Source organism: Molossus molossus, unplaced genomic scaffold (genome assembly GCF_014108415.1).
Source record: "Molossus molossus isolate mMolMol1 unplaced genomic scaffold, mMolMol1.p scaffold_m16_p_15, whole genome shotgun sequence".
NCBI classification, from domain to species: Eukaryota; Metazoa; Chordata; class Mammalia; order Chiroptera; family Molossidae; genus Molossus; species Molossus molossus.
In genome coordinates this window covers 39,561,038-39,579,410 of record NW_023425350.1, presented here as the reverse complement: position 1 = coordinate 39,579,410, position 18,373 = coordinate 39,561,038, and the positions used below count along the sequence as shown (strand labels likewise).

The 18,373-nt window shown below is 37.6% G+C and overlaps 1 protein-coding gene and 1 long non-coding RNA gene across 6 annotated transcripts in view; one reads left to right on the top strand and one right to left on the bottom strand.

Moving 5' to 3' along the window:
- EFEMP1 (EGF containing fibulin extracellular matrix protein 1) overlaps positions 1–18,373 on the top strand; it is a 71,663-nt gene that overhangs the window by 371 nt on the left and 52,919 nt on the right. For 3 of the 5 annotated variants that reach the window (XR_004959740.1, XM_036263487.1, XM_036263490.1), the window contains exons 2-4: positions 1,010–1,097; positions 5,429–5,477; positions 5,628–6,041. Coding sequence is in view for 4 of the 5 variants with exons in the window: in XM_036263487.1 (XP_036119380.1) it covers positions 1,017–1,097; positions 5,429–5,477; positions 5,628–6,041 (544 nt within the window). In the remaining variant the exon portion in view is untranslated. Of the gene's footprint in view, positions 1–504; positions 546–1,009; positions 1,098–5,428; positions 5,478–5,627; positions 6,042–18,373 lie in introns of all 5 variants that reach the window. The other 2 variants (XM_036263488.1, XM_036263489.1) reach the window with 1 other exon arrangement.
- On the bottom strand, positions 1,061–17,645 carry LOC118631182. Its single transcript, XR_004959741.1, has 5 exons — positions 17,554–17,645; positions 15,938–16,031; positions 12,632–12,730; positions 7,324–7,480; positions 1,061–1,194 (listed from the first exon to the last, which is right to left on the bottom strand). It is a non-coding gene; the product is annotated as an uncharacterized LOC118631182 (long non-coding RNA).

Sequence of the window (18,373 nt, the reverse complement as noted above, 5' to 3'; positions counted from 1 at the left end):
ATAAATGAGGTTTTTGAAATTTTCAGGGGCTAATGTGCGAGATTTAAGACGCACCTGGATTCCATAGGAGCTGGTTAGATTCCATAGCAGCTCCGGGGTATGCCTCCTGTTAGCCTACTATTAAGAAAAGGGACCTCATTTCACTGGGGGAGCCAGGCCCGCCACCCCAAAACTGGTACCTTGGGCTTCGGTGTGTTCCCCCAGTTCCGGCCCTAGGCAGCCCCATTCCTGAAGGTAGCATGTCATGTCGGGGACCGAGGGACTAATAAGGCACAAGGAAAGCAGACGCACCTCCATACAACCTGGCTGGCGCTTTTAAACAAAGCTGCGCGCAGAGAGCAGCGTGGAAACACCACTTTGAGAGTTTGTGCTGGGAAATGTGAGAAGGAACTCTGAGAGGCAGGTATTCTACCAGAACTGGGAGGAGATTGCCCCTTGAGTTCTGTTGTGGTGTTTTGTTTTGTTTTTTAAGTTTGACGCCAATGTATTCATATTGGTTCGCAGGTATTTCTACAGAGCTGTGCAAAGAACTTAACTAGCTGGAGGTGAGCTCATAGGGAAAACTCTTAACGTTAAAGAGCGTAGGAGATTTGCTGCCCCACCTCCACTCTCGCAAACTAAATAAATACATTAAATAAATACATATGCACTCTCTCTTTTGAAATTAATTACCCTCTATTCTTTTCCTTCGCCTCCGTTCTGGGGCCTGTTGTGTAGGTGCAGTATAAAAGGTACGCTGTGTGTCCTTTGTATATATTGAGCGCAGCCGGGTGGCGTGAAGTGAAATGTAATTCTGCAGCCCTGTTACAGACTTTGGTGCCTCGTTTGGCCACGGGAAGGTTTGAGGAAGGAGAGGAGGGGAGGAGAAACCAGATTTGAAGTTGCCTTTGGTGGAGCCTCAGCTTCCCCCGCCCTCCCTTCCTCCCTCCCTTGTTACTTCACAGCTAAAGTTTTGTTATTTACCCCGCAGCTGATACTAAGCATCCATTTGTCCTGTGTTTTCTTTGAGATTCACGATGTTGAAAGCCCTTTTCCTAAGTATGCTGACTCTGGCGCTGGTCAAGTCACAGGACACAGAGGAAACAATCACATACACGGTAAGGGGTGACGGGATTTGAGATGAGTGCTGTTCAGCAAGATTCTGTGACACAAGAGAGACTTTATCCACTTCTACCGGTGTATGTGGGCTGCACTCTGTAGTGTAGAGGGTAATAAATGACGCGTTAGCAGGGTTCACGTTTGATTCCTTGTAAACTGCTGGTGGTCCTTTCAAAAGTTCATTTAATCACCAATTGAGATAGGGACCAAAATGTAAAGATTTGTGTAAGGCCAAAAAGAGAGAACCCTTTTGAAACAAAAACCAAAGTAAGTTACATGTCTCCAACACATTCAATAAATTAATGGGTGTAAGGAATCGGAAACCCTGGATTCCTACATACATGCAGATGAAACCAAAACTTGCAGAGAAATACTGGAATCAAAAAAGAAAGTTAAACATCACAAAAGCACTTTGCCTCATTTGTACATGGAACTTATGTTCTCAGGTAAGTGGCCTTTATTGATTTTATAAAGGCTAATATTCATTTATAGTATAATTGATATCTCAAATAAATACCCTTGACATAGACTTTATGTATTACCAAGATGTGGTTTCTAAGTGCATTGTGTGAAATTTGATTCTGCATTTTCTATTTAGCATATCTGATATTTCCAAATAACACTTGATTAGTGAATTGCATGGGTATAACCACTGTTTATTAAAAAATTGAAAATAGTATCTGACCTCTCCCACTGCCAGGCAGGGATGTGGTGAAAATAGAGGGCAGTACTTACCTCACTTCTGGTGAGTTTGCACCTCTGTTTTGTGTTGCCTACTCTTTAATCAGTGTTGTAAGGCAAATGACATTTGTTCTGGATCAGAATGTGAAAAACATATTTTTTTACTTGTTCCCAATTTAAAATTAAGTAATCCTACTTAGAAGAATGTGAAGAGAAAAAAAAAAAAAAACCTTAAGAAAACGCTTTAAAGTGAGCATTATTTCTTTTTTCTTCTTTTTTTTTTTTAGTACTATATTATCCCTAGAATGATAGTAATCATCTGGCAAATGTTCCTTGTTGCTGTTCAGATCAACTATAAATCAAATAAGGTTTAATATAAATATTTTGTTAACTTAATAGTAAACATAATTGCTTCCTCTGCTGAAGATAAATAAAGCAAGAGAAATGAATACATGTGTTGTTTATCTTCAACTGAAAATGTTTTGTTATTCAAGCTAAACTTACTACCTTCTTAGGAAGCTAAAATTAAATTAGCTACCCACTTTTATATTCATCTAATCAAAGATTTTATTGCTTTTGTAATTGCTTATCTTAAACATCCTTCCCTTTGTTAATCATCTAAATCTTATTCATCTTTAGCAGAGAAAGTTCCCTATGGATTACACACTATTGTTTTAAGACTACTAACTAGGTTCACTGTTATGAGAACAGATTTTCCAGATATGACATGATTTTAGTGCTAAGATTAGGTCTATTCTCTTTCAAATTGTGTATGCCTAATAACTCGTGGTTAAAGGACAAGATGTAACTCTTTTTTAAGTACTCCACTGTGGAGACATTATCTCCTTTCATCCTCACCGCAAAGTATAAGGTAAGTGGCTAATAGAAGAACTGAAGATCTGGGAGAGTATCTTATTTGCTTCAGGCTACACAGCCAGCAAGTGGTTAGCTAAATTCACTCTAGGCTTGTATAATAGTAGACCCATATTAAAGGTACTGGAACTAAATGCCTAAAACAAACTGCAAGTCTTTTCTATTAGCATACAGGTTATTCAAGTGAACTGTCATTTTGCCTAGCTTGAAAGAGGTACTTTTCGGAAAGATTGGTTCATAGCCACAAGACAGCATTCCCCTTCCATATTAAAGATAGGGTCCATTCAGTTATTTACTTGCTAAGTATCTGCTATGTGTATAAACAGTTTTCATTACTATCAAAAGAATTAAGTTTATTTGTTTACTAAGAAAATTCAGACTTTAACATCAGGGAATTTACCCTGGGAAGATACTATTAAAAAAAATCACAAAGTTCCGAAACAAGTACAAATAATATTATTATGCAAATTAGATTCTATAAATTGCTAAAGCAATAGAAAAGCAAGGGGGTAATTAATGGCAGTGCTGGCATATTGGGGGAGATAGAACTCTGAGCTGGTTCTTGAAGGAAGTAATGACTTCAGACTAATCTAGAAAGGGTGAATAGGCACCTGAATCAGAGGGGAAAAAAGTGGCATAATCAAAGTCTAAAAGTGAAAACAACAAGACAAGTCCAAGAGGTGACAAGATCAGATGGGCTGGAGCTGAGTAGTAGGGAGAACCTGGAGATAATAATAATGGGAGAGGTGAGGTCTGCTGGCCACTGTTATCTCTTAGATAGGGGAACAACATAATCAAGAGAGTAAGAAAGATTGCCATAGAGACTGTGTGTACCATATGGAGATATGGAGACCAGCTAAGGGCCTTGCCTACTCATGAGGTCAGGAAGGCTTATACTAATTGGTAGATATAGGAAATGGACACAAAGTCAGCAGAACTTGAAGGAAAATAATTGGAAAAGTCAATGCTGATGTCAAAATTGTAATCCTGCGTTCTGAGGATGGTGGTAGTACCTTGCTTGAACAGTGTTGGGGAAACTAAGAAGAATGAGTTTGGGAGATAAAGTAAGTTTGGTGTTTACCCTAAGTTTCAGATATCAGTAAAATATCTACACTGACCTCTCTGCCTCCATTCAGCTATTTACTTGCCAAGCATCTGTTGTGTGCATAAGCAACTCTCAGCTCTATTAAAAGAATTTGTTTATTTGTTATTTACTCTACTTTTGCTCAATACTTCCTGAAGCATCTTTCTTCTTTTCTCAAGAAGTAGCCTCTACTAAGTGAAATAAGCCAGTCAGAGAAAGACAAGTACCATATTATTTCACTTATATGTGGGATCTAATGAACAAAATAAACTAACAAAATAGAAACAGACTCATAGATACAGAGAACAGAATGATAGGTGTCAGAGGGGAGAGAGCTGAGGGCAAGGTGAAAAAGATGAAGGGATTCAGAAAAAAAACAACAACCCTAAAACAACAGTATGGTGATGAACAGAGGGAAAGGGGTTGGGGGCAGGCAGAGAGGGTAAAGGGGAGATAAATGGTGATAAAAAGAGACTTGACTTGGGGTAGTAAGCACACAATGCAATATACAGATGATGTATTATTGAATTGCACACATGAAACCTGCATAATTGTTTAACAATGTCACCCCAATAAATTCAATAAAAAGTTAAATTAAATAAAAAAGGAGTAGCACATGGATGACCTGTATCAGAATCACCTGGATTGCTTGTTAGGCATTCATATTCCAGGTCTCCTGCCCAGAATTCAATCTTTTGGGTAGAATCAGGAACCTGAATTTTAATAAGCATCCTAGGTGATTCTTAACCATAATACAGTTTGAGATTCACTGACCTGCAGTAAGAATTCAGTTTCAAAAGAAAGGCTTCTCAGATTTGGCCCTGCCTCTCTCTCCAACCACCCACCCAGAACTACTTGCAGCTCCTCCCCTCTGTAACGATTTTACTCCTGTAAGTCCCCACTCACTTGTAGCCTCTTCCATAGAGCCTTTCCTTCCACCCTGCTATGCCCACCCACATCCCCAGGCAGAGCCTACCACTCCTACATGCATACTTGTGTCATGGCACCTTATATCTTGCTCCAACTTGTCTACCTGTCTATCTCTTCTTCTGGCCTATGAGCTGCTTGAAGACAGGGATAAGGTCTTCGTGATCTTTGCATTCCCAGGGACTAGGATGGTGCCTTGTGTGAGAAGGTACTTGACAAATGGTTCAGTGATAACAAGAGGACCTGTAGGAACTGAAACAAGGAGGTAGGCCAGGGTGTGAGAGGAGGCTCTGGACTCACCTAAACAGGAATGATAAGAAAAGCCAGGTGCTGGAATGCTCCAAGAGGATTTAGAGAAAGAAGAAGAGTCAAAGGCTGAAAAAAAGAACTCGGATGAAATATATATATTGGTAAAATTTACAATTGTGGAAGAAGAAGCAAATATTGCATAAAAGAGCAGAACAGTCAGAGAGATTGGAAATCAGTATAAAAACAGGGAGGAATTCCAAGATGGACATGGGTAACTATACAAAATGCAACAGTAGAGTAGAGGTAGCTGGTGATTGAGAAGGGACACCTGAAGCACAGATTCGTCTTTTTTTTAAAAAGAAAAACTAGAGAATGTCAAACCACCCATCTCATCATCTATCTAGATTTCTAGTGCAAAGATTGTTGCCTTAAGAATGAAGCTTTGAGAGTGACTTCCTAGGGACTGGATACACCAACTAACTGTCTCCTGGCCCCATCTTGATGTTTTCTTCACAGCAATGCACAGATGGATATGAGTGGGATCCTGTAAGACAGCAGTGTAAAGGTGAGCCAACTTCAAAGACTTCCCATGTGAACATAGCTGTCTGTGTCACTCTTCCTGTCCTGTTAGTATACAGAAAGGGCATGAGCATATATGTACATGTCCGATTTTTCCCATAAGAAGATTCCTGACTTATTTTATTATTCACCACAGATATTGATGAATGTGACATTGTCCCAGATGCCTGCAAAGGTGGAATGAAATGCGTCAACCACTATGGAGGATACCTCTGCCTTCCTAAATCAGCCCAGATTATTGTCAATAATAATGAACAACCTCAGCTAGAAACACCAGCAGCTGAAACTGTGGGTGCAGCCGCAAATGCAGCCGCAACTTCAGGTACAGCTGGGGGTGTAGCAGCCAGTGGTATGGCAGCCAGTGCAGTGATGCCTGGGAATGGTTATGTTGCCAGTGCAGCTGCAGTTGCAGGCCCAGAAGTGCAGACTGGCCGAAACACCTTTGTCATCCGGAGGAACCCAGCTGACCCTCAACGTATTCCCTCCAACCCTTCTCACCGGATCCAATGTGCAACAGGCTATGAGCAGAGTGAGCATAACATCTGCCAAGGTAAGCATGACTTCTTATACTAACCAGAAGGTTCTTGCCCAAGTGCACCTCATGATGAAAATAACAACTCATAAATTTTTGACATTTTCCCACATGTGCCAGACATTGTGCTAAATGCTTTGCCTGCATTATTGTATTTTATCATCACAATTATCCTAAAAGATAGTTGCTGCCCATATAGTCATTATTTTACAAATGAGGAAACAGTAGCTCAGAAAGGTCATCAGTGGTTCTCAACCTTAGCTGCATATATTTAGGGTCACTTGGGAGCCTTTAAAACTCCTCTATAGCCCAGGCCAGTTTGGCCCAGTGTTTAGAGTGTTGCCCATGGACCATAGGGTTGTGGCTTTGATTCCCAGTAAGAGTTGTGAGGGAGGCAACCAATCGATGTGTCTCTCTCACATCGATGTTTTTCTCTCTCTCTCCCACCCTCCCCTTCCACTCTATCTTAAAAAAAAAAAAAAAATGAATGGAGAAGTATCCTCGGGTGAGGATTAACCAAGAAAAAAAAACTACTCCTCTATGTCCAAGCCACACCCTGGCTCAATGAAATAACAATCTCAGGGGTGGGTTCCAGGCTTCAGTATTTTTTAAAGTGCCCCACGTGGTTCCAGTGTGCAGCCAAGTTTGAGAACCTGGGGTGACACAGGTGGTGAGTGCAGAGCTGGCCTTCAAACCCAGGCAGGCAGGGCTAGAGTCACAGCTGTCAGAAGGAGCAATCAGGTTATTTGTGGAAATTTGAAATTGTTCTGTCAAGTTACTACATAAATATCCCCCTTTGGGTTCTTAAGCTTTCTTTTCATTGAACTTCCCACTGACATTTTTCCCCTTATTGTGGAATAAAGAAATGGGACTCCTGCTTCTCAGTACCACTGAGGAAAGGGAGTCTCTCCCATTCATATTCATATGCCTTTTAAAGTTCTCATTTGAACACATTTCACTTATATCATTTGCACTATGGCACCATCTGCCTGGGTTTTTCTGTTTATTGTCACTGTATTCTAGAAACAGCTGCAGACTCATGCTTGCAAAGCAATAAGAATCTTGGGCTTTGAAGACACGTAGGATATTAGATAACTAGACTATGCTAAGGGATTCTGTTTCCCTCTTCCTAGTTAACAAACCCTTTCAGATCTGCTTGATGTAGAAATTGTGTTACTGAGCTAGGTCACAGGAGTCCCAGACTCCTTTTTCACTGCAGGGCTGACTGAGTAGACCCCGTATTAATACCATAAATGCCCTGGAACACATTGGTCAATGGAAAGAGCCCAGGAGTTCTTACCTTCTACCTGCTCATGAGTGAAGAAGAAAGCACCTTGCCCCCTCGACACCAAGGGGTTCAATTGGGATCGCCGAGCTGATGCATTAAGTGAGAAAAGCATCTCCTGGTCCCCTGGGACGCTGCCCCTTATTCACCAATGTTGAGATTTATCTTCTGTCTAAGAGAGAGTAGATTTTAAATGGCTTATAAATAAAGTAAGGAAACTTATCATACTCTGACTTTTATTATTTTATATCTTGTGTTCAAATTTTAAGTACCCCACAACAAGAGCTAACCCATGCTGTGATGGTGTCACTTTTCACAGAGCCCAGCACATTAGCATCTGTTTTGTGTTACTGTCATGAGTCAGAATTCCAGTATTGATGATGAATGCCTCAACATCTGATATTTAATTTAAGGATTATGTCAAGGAGATAACCTCATGAGATTATTTTATATGTATGCATTTGAGTAAATATTGATTAAAAATACCCAAGTTTATTTAAGACACCAACTTTTAATTGTTTTTGAAATATATAATTATATTGGAAGGTTTGGTGGTATTTTTCCCTGAAATGTTTTTGCTGAAATTTTTTAAGTATGACTTTTATGTGCTGAATTGTTTTTTTATACTTCAGATGTATATTTCACTGGTATTTAGGAGAAAAACACACACACAAATAAATGAATAAGTTACATCCCAAAGTAGTTTATAGTCCATCATTGACAACTGTGGTTGAATTTAAGAATGATGCCTATAACCAAATGATTAAGTTCTAGAATAAAATATATTCAGAATTTACAATATTCACATTGGTTACAGTAGAAACTATATAATAAATTAAATCCTATTTAATTTTTCTTAAACTGATTTGGACTATCTTACAAAGTAAGTTACTTTTCACATATTAAAACATTTATACTTCTTACTTGCTTGGAAAATTTGTATAGTTATAAGCTAAAACTATTACATGTCTTGCTTATGGTAGATGCTAAATACATACTTATTGATTGCACATAGGGTGTTTCCAACCCAAACTATTCTGCATAATTCAACCAATTTCTAAAACTTGGGAGGGGGAGGTCTGTATCATTTGAAGCAGGGTTAAAAGTTTTTTGGATGACTTATGACTTAAATTGGATTTCTTCCCACCTCACAAATTTTACAAAGTGCCCACAAATGTGGATTTACTTAATTGTTGATAAAAGGGGCTTATTTCATATGATAACAGCAGGATAATCTGTCTAGGGAATCTGACTAACAAGTCAAGTCACACTTATGCTCATTTATTATTGAGCTAATCAAAGATGCAGTCCAGCTTCTTCTAATTGCCTACAGATGTAGGACATTCTCATTCCAGGCCAGCAGCACAAAATAATGTTTTATAACCAATGTGAAATAGTGGGGACCTCTGCTTAAAACAATAATGTGCTCTAAGGACCTCTATTACTGACATCATTGTGAAGTTTGAGGAGCCTTCTGTTTTAATAAAGATCTCCACTCCCTTTTAAATATTGCATACTTATGCCTAGTAATCCAAACACATATACCATGGTTGCTGGATTGGAATAAATGAATGCCTTGCAGATGAGTCATAATTTGTATAAAAATTATTTCTTTTTTCCATATATATTTTTCAACAGGTACAGTTTATCATTACATAACCTAAAGCTGAGGACATCTTTATGTAATGGATGAAATCTGTACTGTGTTTCAGTGTTACAGTCAATTGTGCCTTTGAATGCACTATTACCAATCATAGATGGTACCTAATAATTTAAATACCAGTAAATATTTTAAATATATTCTATTTCATAAATATATATATTTAACCACCTGTCTGCATTTTAACATTTAATAAAAACATGATCCTTTTATTCCTTTTCTTAAATTTTTCCAGAGTTTTTCAATTTTATGCAAAAACAAGGGGTTTAAAATGCAACATAACACCCAAATATCAATTCATAGTGAATAGGTTTCTTTTCAGGTAATTTTTGTCAACTGAGGGTAATGCTGGGGGAGCCACTCTCACTGAGAATTTCAAATGACAGGTGGCAGCTATAAAATTACATGAAAATCATTTCAGTGTCACATACCTGGAGTGATGTATAAATAAAGTTTTATAAATTAATGGTTTCTCCATGAGCTATCACCTGCCTCAAAGACAACAGATATTCATCTTCTCCAAAAGAAAGTTGGATGAATGGGGAATATACAGGAACCCATTGATGACTCACTTTATTTCTCTACATCTTTAGTGCATAGTCTCTATGTAATCTTCATCAAAAGGGATGGAGTTAAAATCACTAGTTCAAGATGAGAAAGGCTTTTTTAAGAGCATATATAACTTTCTAAGAGCCCATTTTTGTAGGAAAATATAAAATATTTGGGAACTGACAAGAGAAAGCATCAATTGCCCAGTTTGAAGTAATTTGTTTATGTAATTGAACTTTTGAAAAATTAAACATCGGGTATTTTGTACAACTAGTAATTAAGCCATTACTAAACTCATTCAGGATTTATAAGTATCATTAATAACTTGCTAAAGAAACTGTGCCATAAAAAAAAAAAAAAAACTCACACTGGCTGGTTTGGCTCAGTGGTTAGAGTGTCGGCCTGTGGTCCTGAGACACCCGGTTCAGTTCCCTCTAAGGGCACATACCTTGGTTGCAGTTTGTCCCTGGCCCTAGTTGGGTCCTGTGGGTGGCAACCACTTGATGTGTCCCTTTCACATCGATGTCTCTCTCTCTCTCTTTCTCCCTCCCACTCTATCTGAACAAAAAATGGAAAAAATGTCCTTGGGTGAGGATAAAAAAAAAAAGAACTCAATACAAAACTTAATGAAGCTCATTATGGAGCCAAATTCAGAATGGAGTACCTGGTTTGTATTATATAAGGTGAGAAATGTGAAAACATACCCTAGAGTTTCCAACTGCCCCTGTGTACCCAAGAGTGTTCTGGTTTGAAAACTGAAAGCCCCCAAACCCTGGAAATGCCTCAGTCCTGGGCAAATGGAATGGTTGACCACTCCAGCACACCCCCAATAACCAAATTTCCTGTACCTCACAGCCAAGATTGAGACAGTCCCAATATTACAGCCATTTCTTTTTCAGGTTAAGGCATTGTTTGTCCAATAGGACTGTGTTTTCAAGTTTGTTTTAAACTTTCAAAAACTAAACTTCATTGATGTGTATGTCCCTGGACAGAGCCTTTCTTTTCAGTTGTCAGAATTCCACTTGCCAGTCTCTCAATGAGCTGGTTTCCACTTTATTCTAGAGTGCATGTGCAGGACACCTAGACATCAGCACCTGCACACTTAGATACACAGCAGTGAGCTCATCTTACCACATTACTGTGGGAAAAGATTTTACCACTCAGCCAAAGTAAATGTCATGCTTCAACTATAAAGTTTTGTTTGCCACAATTTTTTTTAGCTATATTTTCAATGATTTTATTTAATTTTTATCTTTATTACCTACAACACAGAAGCAACTAAAAAGCTAAAAAGAAAAAAAAAATGCCTTTTATAATGCCTAAAAGAACAAAAAATTATACTCAGGGTTAGAAAATTACACTCTTGCCTAGCTGGTGTGGCTCAGTGGATTGAACTTTGTCCCATGAATGAAGGTTCTGGTTCAATTCCCAGTCAGGGCACATGCCTGGGCTGTGGGCTCTATCCCCAGTGGAGGATATGCAGGAGGCAGCCGATCAATGTTTCTCACATCGATCTTTCTATCTCTCTCCCTTCCTCTCTCTCTAAAAAAAAATGAATGAAAACATTTTTTTCAACTACACTCTTGAGGACCATCTATTGTCTTCCACACATTGCTTTATAAACACAAGGATAACTATTTTAAAAAAGGGTTAATATCTATACATCTACTTTAAAAAAGATAAAGTTGAACTAACATGTACAGATTCTCTGATGCTAGAAACATCTCTCTTTGACTTCTTTCATTTAAAACTTAAAGGATCTCATATCCAGAAGAGGATTTATAAATTATAGTGCAATCAAGTGGCTTAGCATTCCTGGCATTATCATTATAAAACAACTTCCAAACACTGTCCTTTTGTTGATCCTCACTAATGTCTTTAGGGTTTCTGGTTGCTTTTGTTAATTTGTGAGGAAATGCTTAATTTTTATTACATATAATTATATAGCACCCCCCCCCAAAGAGCTTTGATCTCAGAAAATATTTTGCAAAAGAAAGACTGTAATCAAGTCAATTATGACATTAACAGAAAAGAAATACTTCAATCAGAAAGTAAAATGGGTATTTAGCCTGCTTACAGTTCCTTGTTATTTTTAGTTGTTAATTGCCTTTGAGTATCTGAAGATTCTCTAAAGCCACATCAATAGACAAGGAGTTAAGTTTATAGGGAAAGCTTAATTACTTTTTAAATAAGCTGATATAGTATAATAGAATTAATTGATCTCCTCCTGAAAAATCTAGCAGTGTTTCATAATTTACTTTTCCAAATACTGTAGTCATTGGATTTCTAGTTATTTTAAGACTCACTTTTAATATACATTTGTAAATAGTGTATAAAGGTATCTGATTCACACATAGTCAGGAAGTGTCCTTAAAATTCCTTCATAAAAATTGAATGACAGCTATTTGAGATGGAAGGATGGAAGAGACCAGTATGATCACTCTTACATAAAAGACTATGCTATGTAACTGCCTAATTCAATAATTCCCAAAGTGTGGTCCCAGACTAGAAGCATTAGCATCATCCAGTAACATAAATGCAAAATCCTGGGCCCCATCAGACCTACTGAATCAGAAACTCTGGGGATGGAGCTCAGTTATCTGTGTTTTAACAACCTCATGATTTGGATCCCTACTCAAGTTTGAGGAGCAATATTCTAACTTAATCTGAATTTCAGGAAGCTGCATTTAGCTACAAAAATTGGAGGGTGGGGTCAGAATAATTTACATGGAATATGGGAAGTAATGAAGAGAAAACATCAAAAATATATATTCTGGCCCTGGCCAGTGTAGCTCAGTTGATTGGGTGTCGTCCCATGCACCAAGAGATCACTGGTTCAATTCCTGATCAGGGCATATGCCCAGTGTTTCAGACTTGACTCCTAGTAGGGGGCATGCAGGAGGCAGCCAATAGATGGTACTCTCTCATCTACGTTTATCTCTGTCTCCCTCTCCCTTCCTTATCCTCTCTCTCTTTAAAATCAATAAAAACATTTATTTTTCAAATCTGAACCTGGGAAAACAGGTGTTATGTTCACTAACTCAGCCTAATTTTTAATGTATATACACATTCTGCTTCTAGGATAGAATAACATTTCTAGTTTACTTTTCTTACCTTTTTTATTGTCATCACCAGTACTCTTATCCCTATCATGATTGGTCATGAGTCCTAGTAAGATCTATATCCATGAACCAAGGACATGATATGTGCAATCTAGAGGAAAAGGAAAAGAATGAAAACGAGATCTTACACCTCTCTATAAAACCTGCAGTTGTGCAATACTATAACTGCTCTTAAATTGTCAGTAGGTGAAACTCTAAGTTATGCTATGGGTATGGTGATATGATTGATGCTAAGAGATACCATATGTTCCATAGGCAGCCCTTTATATGCATGGCATAAACTTGTGAGATGAGGCAATGTTGTTTGGAGGTTCAGTTCATGAGTCACAAAAGAGGAGGTTGACTCTGACTTTGGCCTTAAAGAATCTTTTGGTTATCAAAATACCAGATGCACAGCTGACATTTCATTCTATTTAAACTCCATGAATATCATCAGATATTAGAAGAATTGTCACATAAGTATCTTCTTTTCCATTCAAACTTGATCAAAGATTTACTTCCCACCAAAGACTAGAAGATTCTTGTTAAAACTAGTTAACACAATCTGTGAAATGAGTTTCTTCTCCTCATAGAAATAACAAGAAGCAGATTAGAGTAGAATTGCAAGCCTGGGTAACTTCAAGAATGTGCACTGGTACTGGCTCATTCTTTTTTCTCCAGCAGAAAGTTTCAAACTCTGTTCTCTAAAATCATCAAGTTGCCCCATTTGTAAGGATTGCACTTGTTGAATTACTGGCACAATTTTATTCTTTGAAACCAGAGCAAACAAAATTTGCCCCAAATGTGTTTGATTTTGCATGAATGTACAAATAAGTAATTCATGCCACATCTGAAATTCATTAGCCTGATGCATTTTCCAGGAGGTAACTGCAAATTGCACGCTCCAAAATAAAACTGATCAAGAAAATGGCATTCAAATACTAGCAGAAGAAAACAGCTATCATTGCAAGAATTTAGCCCCAGTTGTAGGCTTGTAACTTGAACCTAAATGATTTGTAAACATTTAACAAAGAAGTAAAGAAATTGCATGAAAGGAAGGCTGAGTACTAGGATATTGGCAGCAGCAAGGACAGCTTATTGTCATCAATTTCATATGCCCACGATTAAAAGGAGGGAGACAGTGAATCAGTGTTATGTAAACGTATACTAAATAGACTAAAACTTTGAGATTTGGGCTAACTCAAATTCTAAAACTTGAACTACCTTTCAAATAATTGTACATCTATACTAGTCAAGGGTAAAGTAGTCAATGATAACCAGGCAATATTGCAAGTGAAGTTTATCAAATAGAACACAAAACCATTGGGTTAGTGTTTGATAAATTCAATCAAGTTTGAGAACCACTTTCTGTTTTAAGGCACTTGGATTGAATCAATGTAGAAAGAAGGAGTAGTCATAATCTTTAGGGAACTTTGTGTCATTGACCAGTGAATTATCAAATAACAATAAGAGAAATAAACAGTTCAATAAAGTGAACACATGGTACATCACAAGCAATACACAACGAATTGCCAAAAAATAGAAGTAAAAGTAGTGTGTGACACAGGTAGCTTTACAATTTACTAAAATCCTATTTGGACAAACAAAAACAAAAACATATCTCCAGAAATGTGGTCAAGAGCAAAAGTCTGGTTCCTCCCTGGAATGGCCCATTTAGGAGAGAATGATAAGGAGAAATTGGGCGGTCTGATGAGGAAATTGAGGTCCAAACAACAGAGGAAGTAATCATCCTGTAGCCAAGCAGAACAGCACAAAGTAGCACTGTATCCAAGTTCCTTATATCTTACAGTGGTTTCCCAGGAAAGTCTCTCAGAAGCAGTGTGCTGCGGATAGGAATGCTAACAAAGCAAGGATGGGGTAGGTGGAGGGAGTCTGAATCGGAAAGTACATATGATGTGGAGCCACAGCAAACATTTATTACCAGGTCCATCTTCAATAGCTCTCCCCAACAAAATACTAATGTGTTCCATCAGCTCTGTCTAAATATCTTCTCTAACTGTGTCCCATTTTACTTATTAATGAATAGGCACTAAGCAAATCTTTGGTGTGTGTGTGTGTGTGTGTGTGTGTGTGTGTGTGTTTGAATAAATGAATGGTTTTTATTTATTTTATATTTCCGTCCTCAGCTGAGGATATGTTTATTGATTTTAGACAGAGAAAGAGAGAGAAAAAGAAACATCAATGTGAGAGAGAAACATTGATTGGTTACCTCCTATACACACCCTGACCAGGGACAGAACCCAGAAGCCTGGGTGTGTGCCCTGACGGGGAATCAAACCTGCAATCTTTTGGTGTATAGGATGATGCTCCAACCAACTGAGCCACCCAGGCAGGGTATGAATAAGTGAATGGTTTTTAATCATCAGAGAACTTAGGCTTAAAGTTTACTCTGAATTCTAAAACTATACTTGAAAATCAGCTATTGAGTACCATATGGATATAAGGTACATGTTATCAAATTTCTCATTAATTTTGGAGGGCTTAGATATTTTGTTCCCATTTAGAGCTGAAAGAAGAAGCTATAAAGTCTATTCTTTACATTTTAGATTGTTAGGTTTTTAATAAACATTGGTGAATAAACAGGTTGCTGTTACTCCTAGAGCAAGACTAGTCATTGGAAATACTTTCTGGCAAGCCATTTAACCAATTAATTCAGCTCTGTGTCAAACATATCCTTACTAGAAATCTAATGGTGAATAATGATGATAACAGTTGATTTGAAGAAATTTATTTGAAGTGAAAAATCATAATGCTGGTAAATATTTATGTGAACTGTCTGATATTGTGAAGAAACTCAAGACTTTTGATGCTCTATACAGTAAGAATAAGAAAGGAGGAAGGGATCAAAACAATCTATCTTGGTCATTTCCCTCAACTGCAGGCCAGAAATTATCCTTCTAAAACCTACTTTGTTCAAATTGCTAAAGGTTAGAATCCAAGAGAGTCACTTAGTTGGGTGTAGGTGACTTAAAGAAGCTCAGTTCTGATCTGTCCCAAAGTAGGAATAGCTGAATTGCTAGAGAAGTGAGAATGAAATCCCTGGATCCCTCTTGAGAGCTGATAACTAGCTCACACTTGAACTGTAGGTGAAATAAGAGTGTGAAGTAGGGAATGGAACTAGAGACAACCACTAAGAGCTATGTGTATAGCTTTATGTGTGCCCAGCTAAAGTGAGAATCGTGACAGGAATTGGTACTACCTTGTGCACATAGCTAAATCTCAAAAAGCTCCCAGGACTGGAGTGAAATAAGTTTGGCCCTCTAAACATCTGTATGTGCTGCAAAGAATCTAATCCTACCTTCTTGGATGCAGGTGTAGAACACAATCCAAAATGGGAAACAACTCAAGGGGTCCTCTTCAGTGTCCACCCTGGAGACCAGGTCTATCATGATCTGGATTAGAGAAGAATTTTTGTTCAATGGTGATTAGTTAGATTTCACTTGTGAAATATTTTGCAGCCAAGCCCTCTTCTCATACATACATTCACAAAATAAGCATGCCATTAAATTGTTGTTGACGTTTTTACTATTCACCGAAAAACTTAAATATCTCAATATCTTTTTTTCTTTTTTTTTTTTTTTTTTAATCCTCACCGAGGACATTTTTTCATTTTTTGTTCAGGTAGAGTGGGAGGGAGAGAGAGGAAGAGAGAGAGAGAGAGAGAAACATCGATGTGAAAGGAACACATCGAGTGGCTGCCACCCGCACAACCGACCAGGGCCGGGGACAAACTGCAACCGAGGTACGCGCCCTCAGCGGGAACCGAACCCGGGTCTCTCAGGACCGCAGGCCGACGCTCTAACCGCTGAGCCAAACCGGCCAGGGCAAATATCTCAATATCTTTTAATACAGCAAAATTACAAAGAGCAGTATATCTCTGTTTTTTAGAATCTTTCAAATTGTTGTGGATTTCCAGAGGCTTCTTAGAGAATTATATCAACTTTATTCATTTTTCTAAAATATGTGAGCAAATTAGATACCCAGCATCATTCAATTTTGCAAAACCCAACAGTGAATTTTTTTCTAATCACAATATTCTGTAAGGCCTAGAGAGACACTGTTGTGTAAGATGGTTTTTTCTCTCCTTATCCATATTCCTACCTGAGTAGTTTGTGATATCAAATATACCACATCTAAAATAGATAGGACATTCCAAAAGAAGGTGTTAAAAGACACCTTAGAAACCTGTCCATGCAAGGTAACATTCTTGCCTAGATTTAGTTTATTCCAGCTATTTACACTCATACATGTGTATGCATACATATACCCACTCAAGTTCATGCCCATATACACACAGGTGCACAATCATACAATGCACCATTATTTTTGGTAGGAAAGTAACATGTACCAAAATTAAATTGATCAAAGCAGATAATGCTTCTAAAATGATTCCAAACACAGTTGCCCTCTCATTATTCTCATAAAATCCACACTAGAACCGGCTTTCTAAATTCTACCTATCACAAGAGAATAGGGCACCTTGGACAGCTACTATACAATGAAATCAAGAAAGAAATTTGTTAGATGGAAGAGATAAACCACCGAACTTATATGCATGTACGCATAACCAATGGACATGGACAACAAAGTCAGGTACAGGATGGGGGGTATGGGGAGAAGGGTGTCAGTGGGGGAAAAATGGAGAAACATCTGTAACAAAAATAAATTAATAAAAAATTTTTGTTAGATGGAATATAAAAAGGGTCAACATAGTACAAGTAAAAGTTTTAAGATATAACCTCTAAGACTATCTTTCTTATACTTCTGCAGCTCCTGGACATTTCTTTACTAATCTTTCTCAGAGATTTACCTGGATTCCAACCTGACCCACCGTTGTAATCTATAACGAGCAACTGAATTTTTAACAAAACTTTTTAGAGAGACCATTACAGATTGCATTAGAAAATAACCTACTAGGACTGGTATTGAATCTCCAAGCTCTTTCATTCTTCAGACTTCAGTAAATTATATAGTCAGGAGATAGTTCAGAATAAAACACCACTGAAAAAGCAAAGCAGAAAATTCCAGTCATTCATGATTAAACTTTCCCAGTAAGAGTTGTGGGCACTTTTTGTAAAAAGAGTTCATGGTCTGACATATCAGAAGAACCCTAATCCAGAGAGGTAGCCAGAGAAAAAAGTCTTCCCACACAATCTGGCAGAGATTCAGGGCTTTGTTCTGAACTTCAATTGCATGACCTCCCTTCTTTAGTGAATGAAAAATAAATAAATAAATAAGCTAATGATAAAAAGAAGCTAAGTGAAAGAAGGAAATTTAATTGTAATACAATTTAAGTAGGTAATGATTGTTCTGAAAAACCAGAAAAGATTATTTGGTGAGATAGCTCATTAAAAAAAAAAAGTTAAATACAAAACCATTGTAAATTAGAGTTGAACTCTAAGTAAATTAAAACAATCTTCTCATTGATTTTTCAATTTTGAGCAGAAAAATGGATTGTGTAAACATGCCGGAACAATCGTTTCCAATAAAACAAGCTATCACAGGTGGTTAATACCCCAAATAGACTACCAGAATATCATTTTATTAGAAAAAGATCTTGGACTATTTAGTTGTCATTCTAAAAACCTGGCCACAAGCAGTATTAAGGTTCTGATAGTCTTAAAGAATTATTGGAAAATATGACTATAATATCAAAGTCAGGAGTAGGCAAAAATTACACATTACCAAAAGTATTATGAATCTATTACAAAGTGACTTTAACTATATTTTTCTT